Source organism: Oncorhynchus masou, chromosome 15 (genome assembly GCF_036934945.1).
Source record: "Oncorhynchus masou masou isolate Uvic2021 chromosome 15, UVic_Omas_1.1, whole genome shotgun sequence".
Classification (NCBI taxonomy): Eukaryota; Metazoa; Chordata; class Actinopteri; order Salmoniformes; family Salmonidae; genus Oncorhynchus; species Oncorhynchus masou.
In genome coordinates, this window is record NC_088226.1 from 55,845,918 (window position 1) to 55,866,832 (window position 20,915).

At 41.9% G+C, this 20,915-nt stretch overlaps 1 protein-coding gene across 2 annotated transcripts in view; it reads left to right on the top strand.

The window, feature by feature from the left end:
* LOC135556499 (TLE family member 5-like) overlaps positions 1-20,915 on the top strand; it is a 40,008-nt gene that overhangs the window by 13,096 nt on the left and 5,997 nt on the right. For both annotated transcript variants that reach the window (XM_064989750.1, XM_064989751.1), the window contains exons 2-4: positions 13,625-13,713; positions 16,415-16,478; positions 20,205-20,249. In XM_064989750.1, the coding sequence (XP_064845822.1) occupies positions 13,625-13,713; positions 16,415-16,478; positions 20,205-20,249 (198 nt within the window). The remainder of the gene's footprint in view (positions 1-13,624; positions 13,714-16,414; positions 16,479-20,204; positions 20,250-20,915) is intronic.

The following is a 20,915-nucleotide window of genomic DNA, read 5'->3' on the forward strand; positions in this document are numbered from 1 at the left end:
TGCTCTTGCCCTGGCTTGTGTGTGTACTGGTATGCCATCCTCCAGATTGCATTGTGCGTTTGGACTGCCATGCTTGGCCGGCTGTGCGGTGGGGTGGGGGCAGCTTGTTTGCGAGTGCACTTCACTAGAAGTGATAAAAGTAGAATAATCACATTTTAAAGCATCTTAACAAGGTCAAATCAGCTAGGCTCAGGGTGGGGGATAACTGCGTCTCTGGAATGGGGGTAAGCCCCAGCCTGGTCCATGGCGATAATAATCAAATTCCTGGCCCAAACCGGATTAGACTCCCTGTTGCTGTGTCTAAGGCCCAGTCCGGCGCTTAAGACACAATCCAATTCCTCAGCCCCTAACATGCAGGGGTTAGCCCTGAGCCAGCCAGCTCACTCTACTGGGTACACTGGCTTTACAACCTCTAAGCTGGGCCTTTAGATGGAATTGTTTGTGGGAGCTCTTCTTGGATGGAAGATCTTATCATATGTTGTAGTATAGTCCTTGCTATATAGGTCTGTGTGGAACCCTGTATCTTTGCTGGATATTGTGGGTGGGTGGGGGGGGGGGGGGGGCAACGAGTTCCGGTGTCAACACCCCTCTATGGTGGTCCAAGGGCATGTCCCCCCCACACCAATGTTTCTATATTACTTTAAACTGTGTTCTTACTCTTAAGTTCAGAAAGTCACCACCCCACCCCTTTATCGACATTTAAATGTCAACCCATTATTCTATTTGTGTACTCCTTACTACGCTTGTCTAGTATATGGTCTTGCATAACTAATTTCTTATACCTAGTTAATTTAAATGGAGTCGAGGCAGTCTGAGTCCAGAAACTTCTTACTTGGTTACATAATTTAATTGCTGTATTAATTCATAAAATAATTCAGTGACAGTCAAAACCTAATGCTTCAATATGGATCAAGCAGTAGACTTCAATATGCTCAAGCAATATATTTAAAAAATACATAGCAACAACTCATAATTCACCATAAAGTAAAACACATACACATTCAAAACAGTTAATAACCTTATACAAAGGTGTGCATATAGTGGTACAGAGTGGGGTCAGCTCTACAGCCTCAATTCACTTAAATGCACCAAATACCTGTTTATGCGGGTCACTGCCAGAAATGAAGTTTGGGTATATTGTTTTCCTATCTATGGTATCCAGCTTCTCCTGGTGGATATGACAGACGGCAACAGTTCAATCTGCTTTGTGTCATTGTTAAGCGCAGCCACGTCTTCAATCTCCATGACAACCAAATGAAATCAAAATGCAGGCAACAACATTTGTTATAGCACTTGGGCTACAGTCAGTGAAGATGAGTTGAACTGATAGTGCTTTTATAACTCAAATTCTCACCTGATGACCTGTTCATCCTCTCCCTGCCTCAACGTGAGAGGTGCTCTCTCTCTTTCTCTCCTATCTTTGAACCCTACCATAATCACATGACCAAATATCATTATAATATGAAAAAAATGGATGGCCTTAACAATGATATGGTTAGCTTATTAACCAGATTTCTTTTTTATTAGCTAAATTATTTATTTACTATGTGGCAATATGTATAGCTAGTGTCATGACGTTGCCAGGTTAAGGGTGGTTTATGACACCCCTCCCCCATAAATACCTTTCGCCCTTTTTCTCGCCACTCTACAGAATGGACTCTTGGAAAGCCCTTTGTTAACATAGAGAGAGTATTGTAACATCAAAAGGTTGGGGAAAAGAACAAACTTTAGGTAATCCAACCTGTTGAAAGTATCCGTTGGTACTTAAAGAATATGATGTCCATGATGTCCATTATTACTGATGATAGGATGACACAAACTGTATCTTGGAAAGTCTACACAAAGTCTACACATTCTAGTTATCAGATTCACATAGTTTCATATTTAAACATTTAAGTTGATTCTATTTGTGAAAAGATTAAATGTAGTTTTAGTTTTTAAAACGAGAGAATTGTTTTCATAAGAAAAAAATGCTCAATCAGTGGCCACGCCCACGTGAATAGGCATTGGTTGGAAATTATGTCATAAGGTGAATTCACCAATTTGTAAGTCGCTCTGGATAAGAGCGTCTGCCAAATGACTTAAATGTAAATGTAAAATTATGAACCAACTCCTTTTCTCCATTTCTATAAGAGCCCCCGTGACCCAAATGACGGTGAACTAAGCCAACCTCAGAATGGTTGAACGAAATGAACATTGTGTTCCCGAAAGACGTGAGGATTGATGTCCATGTGTTTAGAAGGGTGAATTTCAACGTGGAGGTGACAATTGAAATGCTGGAAGGATGAATTTCGACGATACCAGCCAGAATATAGCATGAGCTTATAGTATGGCAACTTGGTATGAACTTTGAACTCTTATTCAGTAAAGAAGTGATACATCCTAGAGGTCGAGTTATCAGCAGCCGCTGTAAACGTGCGTGGCCTAGGAAAGGATGAACAATCTCTTCGGAAAGACCGGGTACTACAACGTATCTGTTCTACCACACGACGACGGTACTACAACGTAGCCATTGTACCACAAGACGACAGACTACAACGTATCCTCCCAGAAATATTCTTTGAAGGACAAGGGAGATCTCTGCTGGGCAACCCAGCCTTCCATCTTCGACCAATCTATAGAAGCGTAGCTCGGAGTAAATTTATTTCTTGCATTTTCCTTTTCCGAATGGGTCGTCATTTAGAATGCATAAGATTCTGTATTTACGATGGCATAGCTTCATAAGGTCCGATAGAGACCAAATCCTTTTGTTTCTGTTTTCCCACGCTTTCATTCAAACCCAACCCCCTTTCTTTGTGTAACCAGCCAGTTTAGGTTTTGTCCACTAGGGACGTTTTTTTTAATGACATAGTTAGTAGTCAATGTATGATCCTTCCTGTGTATATGTAATTCTGTGTGATTATTTAGTAAATAAAAATAAATAAACAATTGTATTGCTGATTCAACTTGTTAGCCAGGGTTCGTGATGATAACCAAGAATTTATGACGTTCAGATGAGACTGAATACGTAATAATAATAATGTTTAATAAATGACTGCTATTGATATAAAAGATTACCAGGTCTTTAAGAGTTTTCTTGGAAGACAACAGCTCTATAAACATTATTCTGTGGTGCCCTGACTTCCTAGTTAATTACCAGTACCTGATTAGTTTAATCAGGTAATATTAATTACAGAGAATAGATTTTATAAAATAGCATGTCATATCATTTAATCCATAGCAAAGGCACACCACTAGCTAGCTGACTACATAGTGCCAGTCTATTCTGAATTGTACAATGAAGTTAGCTAGCTAGCTATGTAGCCATTCATTCAGTTAGTTCTCAGCACTCCTCCCAAAAATATTATGTCCTGCACTTTTTATCCTCTTTGACATTGTCACCTCTATTTAAGGGCTCTAGCTACTTTTTCACTAGAGTGAACACTGACTCACTGAGTGCTGCTCATTTGAAACTGCAGATACTGTGCTAGCTAGCCATCTAACGTTAGCCTAGTTAAAATAGACAACTTAGCATTGCATCAGTCGGTACAACTCTTTTTACACTATCTCATCACCAATAGTTTACTAGTTTCACAACATAGGAATACATTTATGCAATGTTCATGAACTTTTACTCGTTTTTAATGTTCAAAATATTTATACATTGGAACACTCGTGAATATAGCTGCCCAGGGCTAGAGACTACCTTTTTTCATTGTCCCAGAATTGTCCCAAAGTGCAATTTCAACCATCCCAAATTTAACATTTGTTGTTTATTTTTGTTTTGAAATGCCAACATGGGTTTACTCATGGACCTAGGACATTCAGTGATTTTTAAAAGGCTAATAAGAGTACTAGTGAAATAAATAAATGGGTCTGTCAAATGAGCATGAAATTGACGTTAAAAAAAATGTGCCTCTAAAAAGGCCAACACTGGAATAATATTCAAATAAATGTTTCATAAATGGACAGGTAACTGACAAAATAAAAGAACTTGAGTAAATGAGGGATACAAAGTAGGCTGTATTGAAAGCAGCTGCTTCCACATGGCTGGTTCGTGGGTTAATTAAGCAATTAACATCCCATCATGCTTAGGGTGATGTATAAAAATGCCCAGTTGCCCATTATTTTGGCCACCATGTCTAGAAGAAGATATCTGTGACTTTGAAAGACACTCTCAAAGGAGCATAGGGGTTTAAAGTGTGTGGAATTTCTTGTTGAAGAATGTTGTTCCAGCCCTCCAATAGAGTTCCTGACACTTGTGGAATCTATGCCAAGGTGCATTGAAGCTGTCTGGCTCATGGTGGCCCTACAAAGTCACTATGTTGGTGTTTCCTTTATTTTGGCAGATACCTGTACATAAATAATTTGTCTACATCTCAAAGTGTAACCTATATGACAAGTCCACACCAATGCTGACATGAGGGAGGCGCCAGAAAATGTAACCAAACTTTAATGAGACTTTTAATTAAATAAATGTAGGCTAAACTCCAGTCATGTTTGACACATGTAATGAGGATAATTAACATTCACGTTTAAAAGCTATATTCTGTTGACCCAGGCCTACTCAGGGCACAGTTTGTTCAGAATGAAATGGTCACGAGCGAAGAGAAAGGCCAGTTACTATTGTGCACTGACCACACCCATCACCCACCTTGCAATCTGAGACGAGGCAGTCAGCATTTTGAAACTATTTAACCATAAAATGTAATTGTTTTAAAAACCTGGAGATTTTGTCATTTTCTGAGGCACGTCTTAGGCCTACCTTTCGAAGTAGCCTTGCCAAAGTCAGACCATAGAAATTTTGAGGAATGTTTTTATAAACACTTCCTTATGCCATTGTAACCAGCATTTCTTTCATGTTCTATTACTTTTCAAATCAACATTCTTTCATTATTCAACAGCCACTGCTGTGTGCGCATTGGTGTGCTTATAATGTGAAGAAATACATTTATCAACATTTTAAGCTAAATGTTCTGATCTGTGGCATCAACCTCAATTTGCATTTTTAACATGTTTTGATGAAAGCCTACAGTGGTTGTATGGATTTTTGGATCTATGGTGCCAGAACCATCCCAGACATATTTTCTACGGCACGCCCTTAATTATGATCCCTGTAGCTACCTCTCCTCGGCGAACACCACAAAGAGAGAGAGCAAGTCCGTGCCCCTGAACTGTTACTGCAGATCAAAGCAATATGTCAGTCGGCTGCCTCTGGGGACCGGATGCAACCGAAAGCATATTTGGTGGTTGGGGATCCAATCATATACTGAACAAAAATATAAACGCAACAAGTAAAGTGTCGGTTTCATGAGCTGAAATAAAAGATCCCAGAATTTTTCCATATGCACAAAAATGTATTTATCTAAAATGTTGTGCACAAATGTGTTTACATCCCTGTTAGTGAACATCTCCCCCCCGCCAAGATAATTACTCCACCTGACCGGTGTGGTATATCAAGAAGCTGATTAAACAGCACGATCATTACACAGGTGCACCTTGTGCTGGGGGCTACAAAAAGGCCACTCTAAAATGTGCAGTTTTGTCACACAACACAATGCCACAGATATCTGAATTTTTGAGTGAGCGTGCAATTGGCATGCTGACTGCAGGAATGTCCACCAGAGCTGACATTTTTGTTCAGTATTCTTTAGTTTTGTAGAAAATGAGGAACTGAGTCAGTTTTAAAGCCACATAAAACCAGCAGCTGCCTGGTGCTTTACAGTCTGAAAATGTTTTCAAATCCATCAAACTGATCATGGTATAATATTGGGGATGGGGTCAAATTTACGAGTTTCTAATATTGGGGGGGGGCGTCGTCATGTCCCTGTCCCCAAAGTTACACACATATGTGTGCTATGTTTGTTTACTGTCGCTATAGGAGTCCATCTAAGGCAGTAAACAATTTGTGTTTCAGGTAGGTTTGTGTTGAGGTTAAAGTGTTGTTCATATGTCCATATGCGTTAGTAAACAGATTTGCGTTGCGCATCATATTTCCCTTATCCCCCTCCAATTATCTGTCTGTGAGAGATTCCCTTCTGGTTCTGTTCCACCCTGAATGTGGCGATGCAGAAGTTGGTCATGTCAATATCCTGTCATTGGTGAATGATTAGAACCCCCCCCACCTTCCTTTCCTCCTCTCTCGCTCTCTCCTCAGTCTTCCCGTGGAGATGTAAACAGGGAGCCGGAGCTCCAGGAAATGCAATCCCCACACTGCTGTTCCCCTCAGGCAGGATTTACAATTGAGGAGGATGTTTTCTGATGATACTCGGTGTTATTGTCGGCGTGTGTGTGCATGCATGAAGCATAGCCTGTGGTCTGATCTGCCGAGCAGAAACAGGATTGGGTTTGTAATCCTTGTTTAAGATAGACATTATGGTGCGGTGTAGATTTCACTTGGATTATATGATTTTCTTTTTTTCAATAGCTGGGCTGGGTGGGGGAGGAGGAGGAGGAAAGGGATGGGTGGGGGCTGCAAATTTCCTGAAATTATTAATCCCATGTAGTCAGTGAAGACTATTGCCCCACCATAGCACAAAGCTTTGTAATGCTTTAATTGCATCTCAAAGGAGTGGGGAAGAATCAAATTAGGGATTGTCCTACATTTTGGAGCTGTGTGTGAACAGTACTTGTGTGCGTTTGTGAGAGAGGCTGTGTAAAAGTAGGCTGGATTTATTTATGTATGCGTGTGCATGATTCATTCCAAGGACTAGGTGTTGGCTTCAATGGCAGCAGCAGAGCATCTTTATGGAGGCTTATCTCTCTGCATTGAGACGTGCTGACTTCACAAACTAAAACACACATTTGCGCACTTACACACTCATACTTAAAATACACATTCTCACATGTACGTACACACACGCGCACACATTTTACACTCTCACAGCGAGCAGGCACCTTTTTTCGTCACACCAGATGGCATGTGTCACAATATTACGGCAGTATTTCATTAACATTATGTGCATCCATCTGTTGTGTGCTCTAAGGCCCCATAGAGCCTCTTGTTTCGGTCACTTTACAGTACTGCACCATCAATAGTAGACTCAGTACTACTGCATGTTTTATATAGCCTAGAGTACCTCAAATCGAATCAGTTTATTGGTTGCGTACACAGATTTGCTGACGTTATCGCCGGTGCAGCGAAATGCTTATGTTTCTAGTTCCAACAGTTCAGTAATACCTAGCAATACAATAAAAATACACATATAATCCAAAAAGTGAAAAATAAAAGTTTGACATTTCGTAACGAGCAACATCAGAATGAGCAATGTCAAGGTATATAAATTCTGGGGGAAAATCAGACATCACATGTGGGTGAGGTTAAGGGTAAGGGGCCTACATGGTTGGGGGTGCTCGAGCCACTAGTTGTACCTATCCACAGATCTAGGATCAGATTACCCTACCTCAAACCCCAGCCTTTACCATTTAGATTGCGGGACAAAAAAATATGACCCTGTATCAGTGGTTAGGGGTAGCTTCTACCTACTCCTGGTTGGAGCTTTGTTCAAAGCAAGGCTGACAAACTACTGTGGGAGGAACACTGCCCCCCCCCCCCCCCCCGGAATGCGCTACCTGAGGCTATTGACTCCGATAACCTTTTGGTATATTAAGTGTTTGCATACAGTTACACACTGAGGAAGCAATAATCCCTCCCCCTCCCCGGTCCTAGCTTTGTCTGGGGGCTACCTGCAGGGTCAGGCTGACTATAGCCACGGTTTTCTTTGTCTTTGCAACGGTTGGCTGGATATATCTTAAAGGTTAGATCAATTGGAACTTGGAGCCTGTAGGCTATGTTTGTGTAGAGATTTTGCTTGGTGATAACGATGATTGTAATGGTTGAGGCCTACTTGTATGTAGCGGTTTTCACTTGGCCTCCTAAGTGTTTTGATTGTAGGGAATGTGGCTTAGCATTTAGCCTTCCTTTGTTTTTAGGATAGTTAACATACTGGCTATCAAAAGTCTGTAAATCTTTTCAAAGTTAAAACGGGTTTGGCAAAATCTCAAGTCAGTCAAACTGTCGGATCTGGAACCAGCTGTGTTCTTAGGAAAAGGTGTCTACTATTAGGCGTACCTCCTGACGTCACAGTATCTACAGCAAGACGGAGGGTGCACATTTTCAAACTGGTTGCATTGTTGAAATTATAAGGAAAATAATTGTATTTCAACGTGTTCTAAGTGTTGTCCAAACTCCCAATGTAGTGAGACTCCTTTTAGTGAAGAAGCCCATTTATGATTCATCACAAACAACAATTCTGCAATGTGTTGAATGGGCTTCTGAATGTGACAGGTCATTTTTTTGTATAGCTGTTATTATTGCTGCAATTGCAGATTTGCAAATAATATATGCAGTTATGGCTTGAAACTCTTTAGAGTGGGAACATTTTAGAGATTTCCCACTTGACCCATTATGCAGTCTGCAAAATAAATGATAAAACGTTCCTATTTGGGTTTAAAGCTGCAATGAGTCTGGCACAAAGACACAACTAAACTGAACAAAAAAAGAAACACAACATGCAACAATTTCAAAGATTTTACAGTTCACATAAGGAAATCAGTCAATTGAAATTAATTTATTAGGCCCTAATCTATGGTTTCAAATGACTGGGAATACAAATATGCATCTGTTAGTCACAGATACCTTCAATAAAACGTAGGAGAAAACCAGTCAGTATCTGGTGTGACTGCACGAGCTGCACGAGACATCTCCTTCGCATAGTTGATCAGGCTGTTGATTGTGGCCTGTGAATGTTGCCCCATTCCTCTTCAATGGCTGTGTAAAGTTTCTGGATACTGGCTAGAACTTAAATGCTGTTGTACGTGTCGATCCAGAGCATCCCAAACATGCTCATTAGGTGACATGTCTGAATATGCAGGCCATTTTCAGCTTCCAGGAATTTTGTACAGACCCTTGCAACATTGGGCCGTGCATTATCATGCTGACATGAGGTGATGGTGGCGTTGTCTGTTGCTTATGCCTTCCCATACCATAACCAATTTTCCCGCCGCACACCTCCTCCAGGACAGCCACGCTGAAGAAATGCCAGGCCGCGCAGAGAAAGACTTCATTGAGTTCGCCCCATTAGTTTGTACTATATAGATGTTTTTTTCTGTGAGCGAATCAATATCATAGCAGCCCCTTTTTCAATACAAAAAAAAAATCTAACTGCAAAATTCAGTCTGTGACTTTGTTCTAGGCAGAGCCAAAGCGCAACAGTGTAGAATTCTATTGGCAGGTAGCCCACGAGTGGGCTTTCAATCACCCGTGAGTTACTGCATGTTTCAGAGCAGAGTGTGTGCACATTTATTGATATTCTTTGCTCGTTAGCGAGTAATTAGCCCAATTATGAATAAGTATAGGTCAGCAATGGGGAGTTGCTGCTTCCTACAAGAGCACAAAATGTGTAAGCTACATTTCAAGCTGTCTTTGAAAAGCCAGTCAGGTATAAATCTTATGGCTTAATTAAAGGGGCAGTGTAGTATTTTCAGAGGCTTAAATATGCAAATCAGCAGAGGTGTAGCCTACATTATTAATTCTCTGTGGTAATAATAATTAATTTTATTTTGAAGTGGTTTCTTGCATCATACAATGTACAGTCACCTATTTGGCCCATGGTGTTACAGACCAAGTAAAAAAAACATTCAAGCCCTTCATAATGTAAACTTTTTAAGTCTCATGCAATGTATGCCAGCATTGAACACCACATATAGGCTACTGTAGGCTATATATGTGAAAATGTTATGGGATTTGCTCCATTGGTTTTGTTGGTATGCATACATTATGCTTGATAGCCACAATAGTCTATTGGCTACTGTCTATTGATATTCTATTGGCTACTGTCTAAAACTGTAGGGGTACAGCCTCAGTGGTCTCTGTAAACGCGCACTGGAAGTTCTTGCAACGGTCATGGTGCACTCTGTTCACAATGTTGACATCAGCAAACAGCTCACCCACATGATGCCATGTACAGTTGAAACCAGGATTCATCCGTGAAGAGCACACTTCTTCAGTGTGCCAGTGGCCACCAACGGTGAGAATCTTCCCACTGAATGCCGAACTGCAGTCAGGTCAAGACCCTGGTGAGGACAACAAGCACGCAGATGTACTTCCCCGGGATTATTTCTGACAGTTTGTGCAGAAATTCTTCGCTTGTCCAAACCCAGTTTCATCAGCTGTCCAGGTGGCTGGTCTCAGACGATCCCGCAGGTGAAAAATCTGGATGTGGTGGTCCTGGGCTGGAGTGGTTGTGAAGCCAGTTGGACGTACAGCCAAATTCTCTAAAATGACATTGGAGCTTATGGTAGAGAAATGAACATTAAATTATGTGGCAACGGCTCTGGTGAACAGTCCTACAGTCAGCATGCCAGTTGTGTGACACAACTGCACATTTTAGAGTGGCCTTTTATTGTCTCCAGCACAAGGTGCACCTGTGTAATGATCATGCTGTTTTAATCAGCTTCCTGATATCACATACCTGTCAGGTGGATGGATTATCTTGGCAAAGGAGAAATGCTCACCAACAGGGATGTAAACAAATTTCTGCACATTTTAGAGATGCTTTTTGTGCGACTGGAACATTTCTGGGATATTTTATTTCAGCTCATGAAACATGGGACCAGCACGTAACTTCTTGACGCTACCCATCTCTGAAGCAGGATAATTGCCATCAGCAACCACTGAATAGCATAGCGTCTCAGTCAAATAATATTACTCAAAATATTCATGAAATCACAAGTGCAATATTGCAAAACATAGCTTAGCCTTTTGTTAATCCACCTGTCATCTCAGATTTTGAAAATATGCTTTACAGCGAAAGCAATCCAAGCGTTTGTGTAAGTTTATTGATTGCATGACAAAACATTAAGTACACTTAGCATCAGGTAGCTTGGTCACGAAAATCAGAAAAGCAATCAAATTAATCGTTTACCTTTGATCTTCGGATATTTTCACTCACGAGACTCCCAGTTACACAACAAATGTTCCTTTTGTTCCATAAAGATTATTTTTATACCCAAAATACCTCCGTTTGTTTGGCGCATTATGTTCAGAAATCCACAGGAAAGAGCGGTAACGACAACGCAGACAAATTCCAAATAATATCCGTAATGTCCACAGAAACATGTCAAACGTTCTTTATAATCAATCCTCAGGTTGTTTTTAAAATATATAATTGATCATATATCAACCGCAAATGTCTTTCACAGTAGGAGAGGGAAAAGCAATACCTATCCAAACTCTGTTGCGCGAGCAAAACTCATGTGACCACTTGACGCGATGTTATCGTTCTGGCTCGTTTTTCAAAATAAAAGCCTGAAACTATGTCTGAAGACTGTTGACACTTTGAGGAAGCGATGGGAAAAGGAATCTGGTTGATATCCCTTTAAATGGAGCAATGGGAGGCTATGGAACATGGAGTTTTCAAAATAGAGGCCACTTCCTGGTTTGATTTTTCTCAGGGTTTCGCCTGCAATATCAGTTCTGTTATACTAACAGACAATATTTTGACAGTTTTGGAAACTTTAGAGCGTTTTCTATCCTGATCTGCCAATTATATGCATATTCTAGCATCTGGTCCTGAGAAATAGGCCGTTTACTTTGGGAACGTTATTTTTCCAAACATAAAAATAGTGCCCCCTAGCTTCAAGAGGTTTTAACATGTTGCATTTATATTTTACATCCACTACCACCACTGCTTGTAAAGTGTAATGACCATACAAAACCCACTCGTACTATTGAGTCATTTCAGCAAACCATGACACCCACCATCTCAGATTTTTCTGAAATTGTTTCTGTAGTTAGAAACAAGTAAGATTGACATTCCTGAAACATTATTTTGTATACTTCTTTGAAAATCTGAAAATGTAAGCTAATTGATTGCATCCATATTGGCCATTTTAACTTTATAGGATTCAAATAAGTTCAATAAATATAGTACCCTACATCCGATTTGGACAAAACTCCTTCCTACCAATGAATAAGATGAGGGATCCCCCCGCAAAATTCTCTAGCCACCAACAGACCCCACGCCAATCCCACCCCAAAAACCAGTATACAGTATCAGTTCTCTGACAAGTAGTGTGATGCTGGGGCTTGGAGAATTGCTGCTTCATACCCTGTTTAGAGACATTAGCAATTGATGTCCCATGCATTATTTACCATGAAGTAGTTTGAAAGTATCAGGTTTTGACCACTAGATGCCGCTGTTCCTGCTATACCACCACATCTATTGCGCTGGTCTTTTGTTTTTTATCAACTAGATCACAACATTTCCTTTGCAACTTTGAGTAGGAAACTAAGATTTGGCTCATGATGAGTAAATTGTGGTCATCCTCACAATTCGAACCAGTCCTCCATAAAAGCAAATGTCACCATGAGGCCAACGGTGACTTTCTAAAACAGTTTAATGGCTGTGTTTGGGGGCAGCAATTAGCCTCATGGTTAGAGCATTGGGCCAGTAACCGAAAGGTTTATGTTTGGGGCACATCCAACACAACACAACAACACATCACTGAGAATCACTGTTCATATTTTCAAGCCTGGTGGTGGCTGCATCATGTTAAGGGGATGCTTGTCATCAGCAAGCACTAGGACGTTTATTAGGATTAAAAGAAATAATAGAACCAGGTATTCCCTCTAGGATTTTGTGCTTGGCTATCTGCTTTCCAACAGACATTGGGAGACAAATTCACCTTTCAGCAGTACGATTACCTAAAACACAAGGCCAAATATACACTGGAGTTGCTTACCAAGACATTGAATGTTCCTGAGTGGCCTAGTTACAGTTTTGACCTAAATTGTCTTGAAAATCTATGGCTGTCTAGCAATGGTCAACCACCAACTTGACAGAGCTTGAATTTTTTTTGAAATAATGAACATGCAAATATTGTACAAATATTGTACAATCCATGTGTGCAAAGCTCTTAGACTTACCCAGAAAGACTCACAGCTCTAATCATTGCCAAAGGTTGTTCCAACATGTATTGAATCATGGGTTTGACTACTTATCTATTCAAGATATATTTATTTTATTTTACATCAATTAAAAAAATAAAAACTTTGGCATTCAAGTATATTGTGTAGGGTCATTGACAATTAAATCCATTTTAATCCCATTTTGTAACACAATTTTTGGGGGAAACGGTTGAGGGTGTGAATACTTTCTGAAGGCACTGTATTATTGCACACTGAGTCCATGCAACATTTTTACTTATGCTTGCCATAACAAATGTGTTGAATACTTATTCACTCTTGACAGATCAGCTTTTCATCTTTTATTAATTGGTAAAAATGTCTACATAAATCCACTTTGACATTATGACATTATGGGGCAAGTGACACAATCTCAATTTAATCAATTTTAAAGTCTGCCTGTAACACAGAATATGGAAAAAGTCAGGATGTGTGAATGCTTTCTGAAGGCATTGTATCTGAATCCTATCATTTAAAATGGTAAATATGTGTGCACTCACTTGGCCTTAATTTCTCCGAAATGTTTCAACAGTAACTACAGAAACGATCATCTTAGATGATTTCTGTCAATCCCCATGTGCTTTTTGAGGTGGAACGACCCTAGTGTGAGCCAGGCCAGACTAGTTTTTATTTCACTGACATGTTTTGATGGTGTTTGTCTGTCTGTCCGTCTTACAGGCTTCATCGCAGCAGCTGAAATTCACAACCTCCGATTCGTGTGACCGAATCAAGGACGAGTTCCAGTTCCTCCAAGCACAATACCACAGGTATCCATTTAGCACTGTTTCTCACACAAACCCTTCAACCAAGGCTTATCTGAGGGAACTAGGGGTTAAGATACTAAATCTGTCTGCTATTTGTGAATACTCTGAGCATAGCCATATCTTTGTAGGTGAGTGTACAGATTAGAACACTTGAATTCCATTCTGCTATGAGTTATGTTGCGTAAGTATACAGTGTGCGGTACTAGAGTACACTGCTGCACGGTTCTGTGCAAAAGCCCACTGGAATAACCTGCATGATTAGAATATCAAATAAATCACAGCAAGACTAATACATTTTATTTCGCCCCACCGTTAAACCCCCTTCAGAGGCAGATGGAAGCAGGTGAAAGAATACGTATTCTAGGAGTGTGCTGTTGCTCCAGAGGAGAAGACATGAAAATAGGACATATGTTTTAAGAGCAGACCAATGGATGTGTGTGTCAGTTCTATTTAGAACCCTAGTCTAGAACTTTGTTCTCTTTCATGTAATAGAAAGCACTGTTATTGATGTCCTGCTATAACCACAACCTAACAATATTGGCAATTGCTAGATGGCACAAGGTCATTTATTTTACCTGGATTGAGATGTACCAGAGAGTACAGTGTATTGCTCTGTTTGATTCATGACTAAATGTGTGGAGTTCGTGGATCTCATGGTACCGAAGGAAGGTTTCCGTTTTATGGATTTCTAGCCTTTGAAGCAGCAGGGCTTCAACTGCCTCTGATTCCCTCCCCCTATTTACCTGTGGTATAGGAACTAGGAAGTGTATTGGCTGAGGTTTTCTTTCCTCCCTGTTCTATTGAGCTTCATCAGAGGAGAAGCAGATAAAAGCCTGCATGTTTGTTCATTGTGTGAAATTTCTGTCTCTGATCATCAGTCCATTCCTAGTGTAGTAGGAACACCTCAGAGCCTGGGCTTTGGTGTGTAATTCCCTAGACAACCCACCGTTTAACCCCCTTCAGAAGCAGTTGAAAGAATACCTTTTCTCTACACCGTATTCAGAGCTTGCATACACGCTGCCTAATGACTTGAGCCGAGGAGCCACAGACGAGGCTTTGTAGAAGGCTGTGTTCAGCCCTTTTAGGGAAATGTTCTGCAGGTGGTCTCCTGAGCATAGTAGTGAGCATTGTAACTGTCACCCCTCCCCCCCTCACATGCATAAATAGATCAGGGAATACATAAATCAAAATAAAGATGACAGCAGGAGCGATTTAGAGGCGGAAGGAGCGGCAATAAAACTCCATCAAAGTGTCGTTTGAGAGCGTCTCTCCGAGCCCCCGGGTCACCTCCACCAATCACAGGCGCACAAAGACAATCACAATCCGCTCTCAGGTAGGGTGGCAGCAGGGGGGGCTGGTTGTCATGACAACCAACCCCTGTGTTTGCGCACGCGCTGCTGCAGATATTATTATTTTTAGGAGGAAAAAGCGATTTGGCTAAGTGAAGGCTGCAGGCGAAAGAGGAGTAGAGACGGATGGATGGAGGGAGGGAGAGAGAGCTGTCTGAATGAAATGCGCCCCCCTGAGCACTTGTTTGGTCAGAGAATCTGACGACTGCTGTTGAATTGTAATGAGGTTTATTCTTTAAAGGAAAATATTTGTTTGTAAAAAAAGAACTCAATTTTAGATGTAAATGGCATAGGACCGAGAAGGGTCCAGACACCTGTTTGTTTTGGTGATTTCACTTGTTTTTGATAGACTTACCACAAACAACGAATCACTTCCTCATTCTCGAGTTGTGCGGTATGAGGGCCCTGAAAAAACATGAACAAAAACAAATGCCTCCTTTTCGAAAACTGCAAAACTCTCAGTGTATTGTCATTCTGAATCTCATCTCTAATCATCTAGTCCCCTATGCAGAAGTCCAGACTGGGTTCGTCCTTATAGTATAAACTTATGTTTATCAAAAACAAGTGAAATCACAAAGGTGTCCGGACCCATCTATAACATGGCATATACATCAAAAATAGAGATTTGGTTGTCAAAAAATAAATAATAAAAAATCATTTAACCTTTCACTTTGGGCTGAGTTAACAGCGCCACTGATATGATCCCATTTGCATCAACTATTTTTCCATGTCAGTGACGGCGGTGGCTATGAGCAGCATTTTCCCAGTTGGGGACAATGATGAGGATTCGCCACAGCTAACGGTCTGCCTTATTTGAGTCTTCATTCACAGTGACGCTGACGGCACAGATCTAGATCCCAAAAACAATCTTAACGTGAACACACCATTATAAACCCTGGTCTGGTATTCAGAACGGCTCCCTCCTGGTTAATGTTGATCCACTGGAACGCTCTACAGAGGGGGATGTCAACACGGACGCCATTCTAATATGAAAGCTTGTGATAAGTGGTGTGACAGTAGAGGCTTGGCCTCCTTTGTCCTGTCACCTCCTGTAACTCTTGCAGCGAGCGCTGTGACATGATTACAGCTAATGACTGTCTGCGACACAGAGCAGAGCTGCACATCCACGTCATCCACCAACCGTCCGCTTTTTATAGGCAGGACATTTAAATCACTCTGGGAATACGTATGGGTATTTTATTAGGGTTTATTTGGGAGGCTTTTTTTCTCTTGGTGGATTGACACCTTGTAAGATCCGATGAGTGAAGGATGAAGTCATTTCCTGTCTTCCTGAAGAGGTATGAGTGATGCTTCCTGGAGCCTAAATATTTTCTATTTTGATCTCTTCTCTGCAGTTTGAAGCTGGAGTGTGACAAGCTGGCCAGTGAGAAGTCTGAGATGCAACGTCATTATATCATGGTGAGTTTTTTTGTGTTTGTGTCTCGCTGTGTGTGTGTTTGCCTCTGTCAGTCTGCCTGTGTGTGTGCTACTGTGAGTGACCCTGCTCTGTCAATGTCACTTTTTAAAAGGACGTTCTACTCAAATGCATTAAAATGTAATGATGACACCATCTGAAATATAACTGATGTGGCTGTGCGCTCATGTGTGAGACTGCTAGTTCTGTTTGGTACAGAACTACAAAATATTAGGAACTGTTCTTTCCATGACGTAGACTGACGAGGTGAATCCAGGTGAAACCTATGACCCCTTGTTGATGTCATATCACTTCAATCAGTGTAGATGAAGGGGAGGAGACGGGTTAAAGAAGGATTGTTAAGCCTTGAGACAATTGAGACATAGGTGTGTGTATGGGTGCCATTCAGATGGTAAATGGGCATGACAAAAGGTTTAATTAAGTGCCTTTGAATGGGGTATAGTAGTAGGTGCCTGGCGCACCGGATTGTGTGTGAAGAACTGCAACGCTGCTGGGTTTTTCACGTTCCACAGTTTCCTGTGTGTATCAAGAATGGTCCACTCTCCAAAGGACATCCAGCCAGTGGTCGAAAACAGGTCATTGATGAAAGAGGACAACGGAGGCTGACACAAATTGTGCAGAGCAACGGATGGGCTACAGTTAGTCAACTGACAGTCCAGTACAACATTGGTGCCCAAAGACCCATAAAACAATGCACAACTCGTCGTACCTTGACACAAATGTGGTATGGCAGCCAACGACCTTAGCATTCAACTATTTTCAGCAAAAAAACAAGAAACTGCGGTTCCAGTGGGCTAAGGAACGAAAACACTGGAGAATTGGAAAACATTGCCTGGTCTGAGTCCCGGGTTCCTGCTCTTTCAAGCTGATGGGAGGATTAGGGTATGGACAAAACCACATGAGTACTGTACATGCATCCATAATGCCATGTTTTGACATTACAGGCTGTTGTTTTCATGGCACTCATTGGGAGCCTTGAGCAATGTTTGAATGCCACAGGTAGCGCTGGGCGATATGACGATACATATCGCGTGACGATAGAAAAACGTCTATCGTTTCATATTATGCTCTATCGTTTATTTCGTGGTGTTGCAAATCACACTCTTTACAGCAATATTTTGTGTCAATTGGATTTCGCTTTGCGCTTTTCACACACGTGCCATGTGGAAGGAAATTTGCAACACAAACAAACATGGGGGAGAGTGAATGTGACACAGAGCACAGAGACACGGAGCTTATACCTAAAAGAGGAGCTACTTCGGTCGCATGGGCGTGGTTTGGGTATGAAAAGTCTGACACAGACCAGAAAACCATCCTCTGCGAAATATCCCGCAGGCCGGTCCCGACAACAGGCTCAAACACCACTTAACCTATTTTACCACCTACGCAAGAATCATGTGAAACAGTACGGAGAGAGTACGGATGAGGCCCAAAAAAGTACAGTTGAGTGCTCAAAACAAACCCCCTACTCAGACGTTGCAAGAGGCTTTTGCCCTCGTCACACCATTTGGCAAAGAATCACAAAGATGGAAGGAGATAACAGCTTCCGTTACCACTTACATCTGCAAAGACATGGCCCCAATTTACACGGTCGAGAAACGGGCGTTTCGTGAGTTGGTGCTAATACTCGACCCAAGGTACCAAATGCAAATACCTTTTATTTGTTGAGTATAATTCAAAATGTAATAAGAAATAGGCCTTTACATGTGGTCGTTTTATATAAATTATTTATTCATTGAATTTACAGAAAATGTGTATATGGTGTTATGTATCGTTATCGGGATATGAAATGACCGATATCGGGATATAAGATTTTGGCCATATCGCCCAGCCCTAGCCACAGGATATCTGAACATCATTGCCAATCAGGTGCATCCCTCTGCAAATTGTTTTGTTTTTTTTCGTCTCAGGGAAGCTCATCTGCGTGCTTGTCGTCCTCACCAGAGTCTTGACCTGACTGCAGACTGCTGGAAAAGTGTGCTCTTCATGGATGAATCCCGGTTTCAACTGTACTGGGCTGATGGCAGACGGTGTGTATGTCATCATGTGGACAAGCAGTTTGCTGATGTCAACGTTGTGAACAGAGTGCCCCATGGTGGTGGTGGGTTTATGTTATGGGAAGGCACAAGCTAAGGACAATGAACACACTTGCATTTTATCGATGGCAATTTGAATGCACAGTTACCGTGACGAGTAACTGAGGACAATAGTCGTGCCATTCATCCGCTGCCATCACCTCATGTTTTAGCACGATAATGCACGGCCCTCTGTTGCAAGGATCTGTACACAATTCCTGGAAGCTGAAAATGTCCCAGTTCTTCCATGACCTGCATACTCAACAGATATGTCACCCATTGAGCATGTTTGGGATGCTCTGGATCGACACGTACGACAGTGTTTCCGCCAATATCCAGCAACTTCACACAGCCATTGAAGAGGAGTGGGACAACATTCCACAGGCCACAATCAACAGTCTGATCAACTCTATGTGAAGGAGATGTGTCACGCTGCATGAGCCAAATACAGATGCATATCTATATTCCTAGTCATGTGAAATGATTAGGGCCTATTTCATTTAAATTTACTGATTTCTTTATATGAACTGTTTTTAATTTTTGTTCTGTGTATATTTGGGGCGCCGCTGCTAAATGAATATAGGGGAAACTGCATTCATACCACCTACCACCACCTCTACAGGCAGCAGGATGTTTAACACTGCAACAATATGTCAACAAAACATATTTTCACCTTTTATTCTAGGACATTTTTTTACAACAGGTCATTGAATTTGGCACCATTTTAGTCTAGCAACTACAACATACAGCAATATTGAAAATACCATCTCGCTCTTTTACCTTTGTCTCCTGTCTATACTCTCCCACCCCTTTCCTCTCTAGCCCTATGCCCATCTCTCTCTTTTCCATGTCATTGTTCTCAGTCTTTCTGTCTCTCTCCTTCCTCTTATGATTTCTCCTCTAGTCTCATCTGTGGTCCTTTTGTCTCTGGTGTTGTCATCCTCTCTCTTCTCTTCCCCCAACACATACTCTCCACCTCTAGCTAATCTCATTGTCTCTGGCAAGGCCCGTGTAGCTGTCTGATTCTGTCTCTAATTGATCCGTTGACTGGCTTAATCTCATCTAATCTGTGCAGCGCTGTACTCGTATCCATCAGCGGATCAGTGTGTGTGTAGCCCCAGCCTGGTCCACCCTCCCTTAATTGCCTATCGGGTTCCCCTGCTATCGCCGGCTGCTATCGCCAGCACCTCAATTTCCCCAGCACCATAATTGCTTTAGGGACGTGCAGTTTCGGCTGGACAGCCTGTACTCCCCGTCGCGCGCGTGCGTGTTTTTGAACGCTGGAGCCTGTGCCCTCACAGACAGAGCTGGTGATTTAACAGGGCTAATGCTGAGCCACTGGCCTGCTCATTAACACCGAACACTCACACACATACACACCATCCCTTTCCGTCTCACAGCGACATAGGAGGACAATGGGGTGGGTGGGTGTGTGTGTGTGAAGGGTTTTACCTGGTGTAACAGTAATGACATGTTGCATGAGAACCAGGAGATGGCTCCTGTAGATGGCTCTGTGGGACAGAAGGAAATGCATATAGCTAGACAATCTGTCTACACTTTACAGGACATAATGGAGTTTCCCTCTTTCTGTTATTATACTGTATAACAACGCCTCATCTTCCTTCTGCTTTACAGTACTATGAGATGTCCTATGGGCTGAACATCGAAATGCACAAGCAGGTAAGTCTCTCTCTGTCTATGTTAATAGGAAACCCTTCTTCAGCAGTGCTGTCAGAGATGGGAATTGGTTCTTATCCTCATGGCCCCTGTAGACAGACAGTGAAACATCTCTCTCTGGCATCGCTAAGAAAACATCCCTATTCAGAGGGATTGTTCTAAAAGAAGGAGCAGTACAGTACTGCGCAGGGTAAAGCTCTAGTCTCTGTATATTACTACATGGACAGTGAAGAGTAGCATACTGCTGTCTAAGGGGCTAATCCGGTGCCTATAGATCGGGGGGGTTTTGTTGCGAGATGGGGGTGGTAATTCATGGGCCGGCTACTGAGGGAGAGCGATGGGCCTCTGTGGACCCGGCCTTATCAGTGACCTTGTCTGGCGCGCTAAAAGATTGACGGCTCCTCCCTGACAGCCACACCGGCAGAAAAGAACACGCAGTGAAAAATCTAGTCACGCACACACGCTCGAGAACATACAAGCTCATACACACACAGCCCCCCTGCTCTGCCTCATGAGTACAATTCATCACCCCTACTCCTTTATCTGGCGGGGATGAAATATTTAGAAAATCTGTGTGTGCACGCTTGTGTGTGGATCCCCAATTATGTTAGCGCGTGTGTGTGTGTGTGTGTGTGTGTGTGTGTGTGTGTGTGTGTGTGTGTGTGTGTG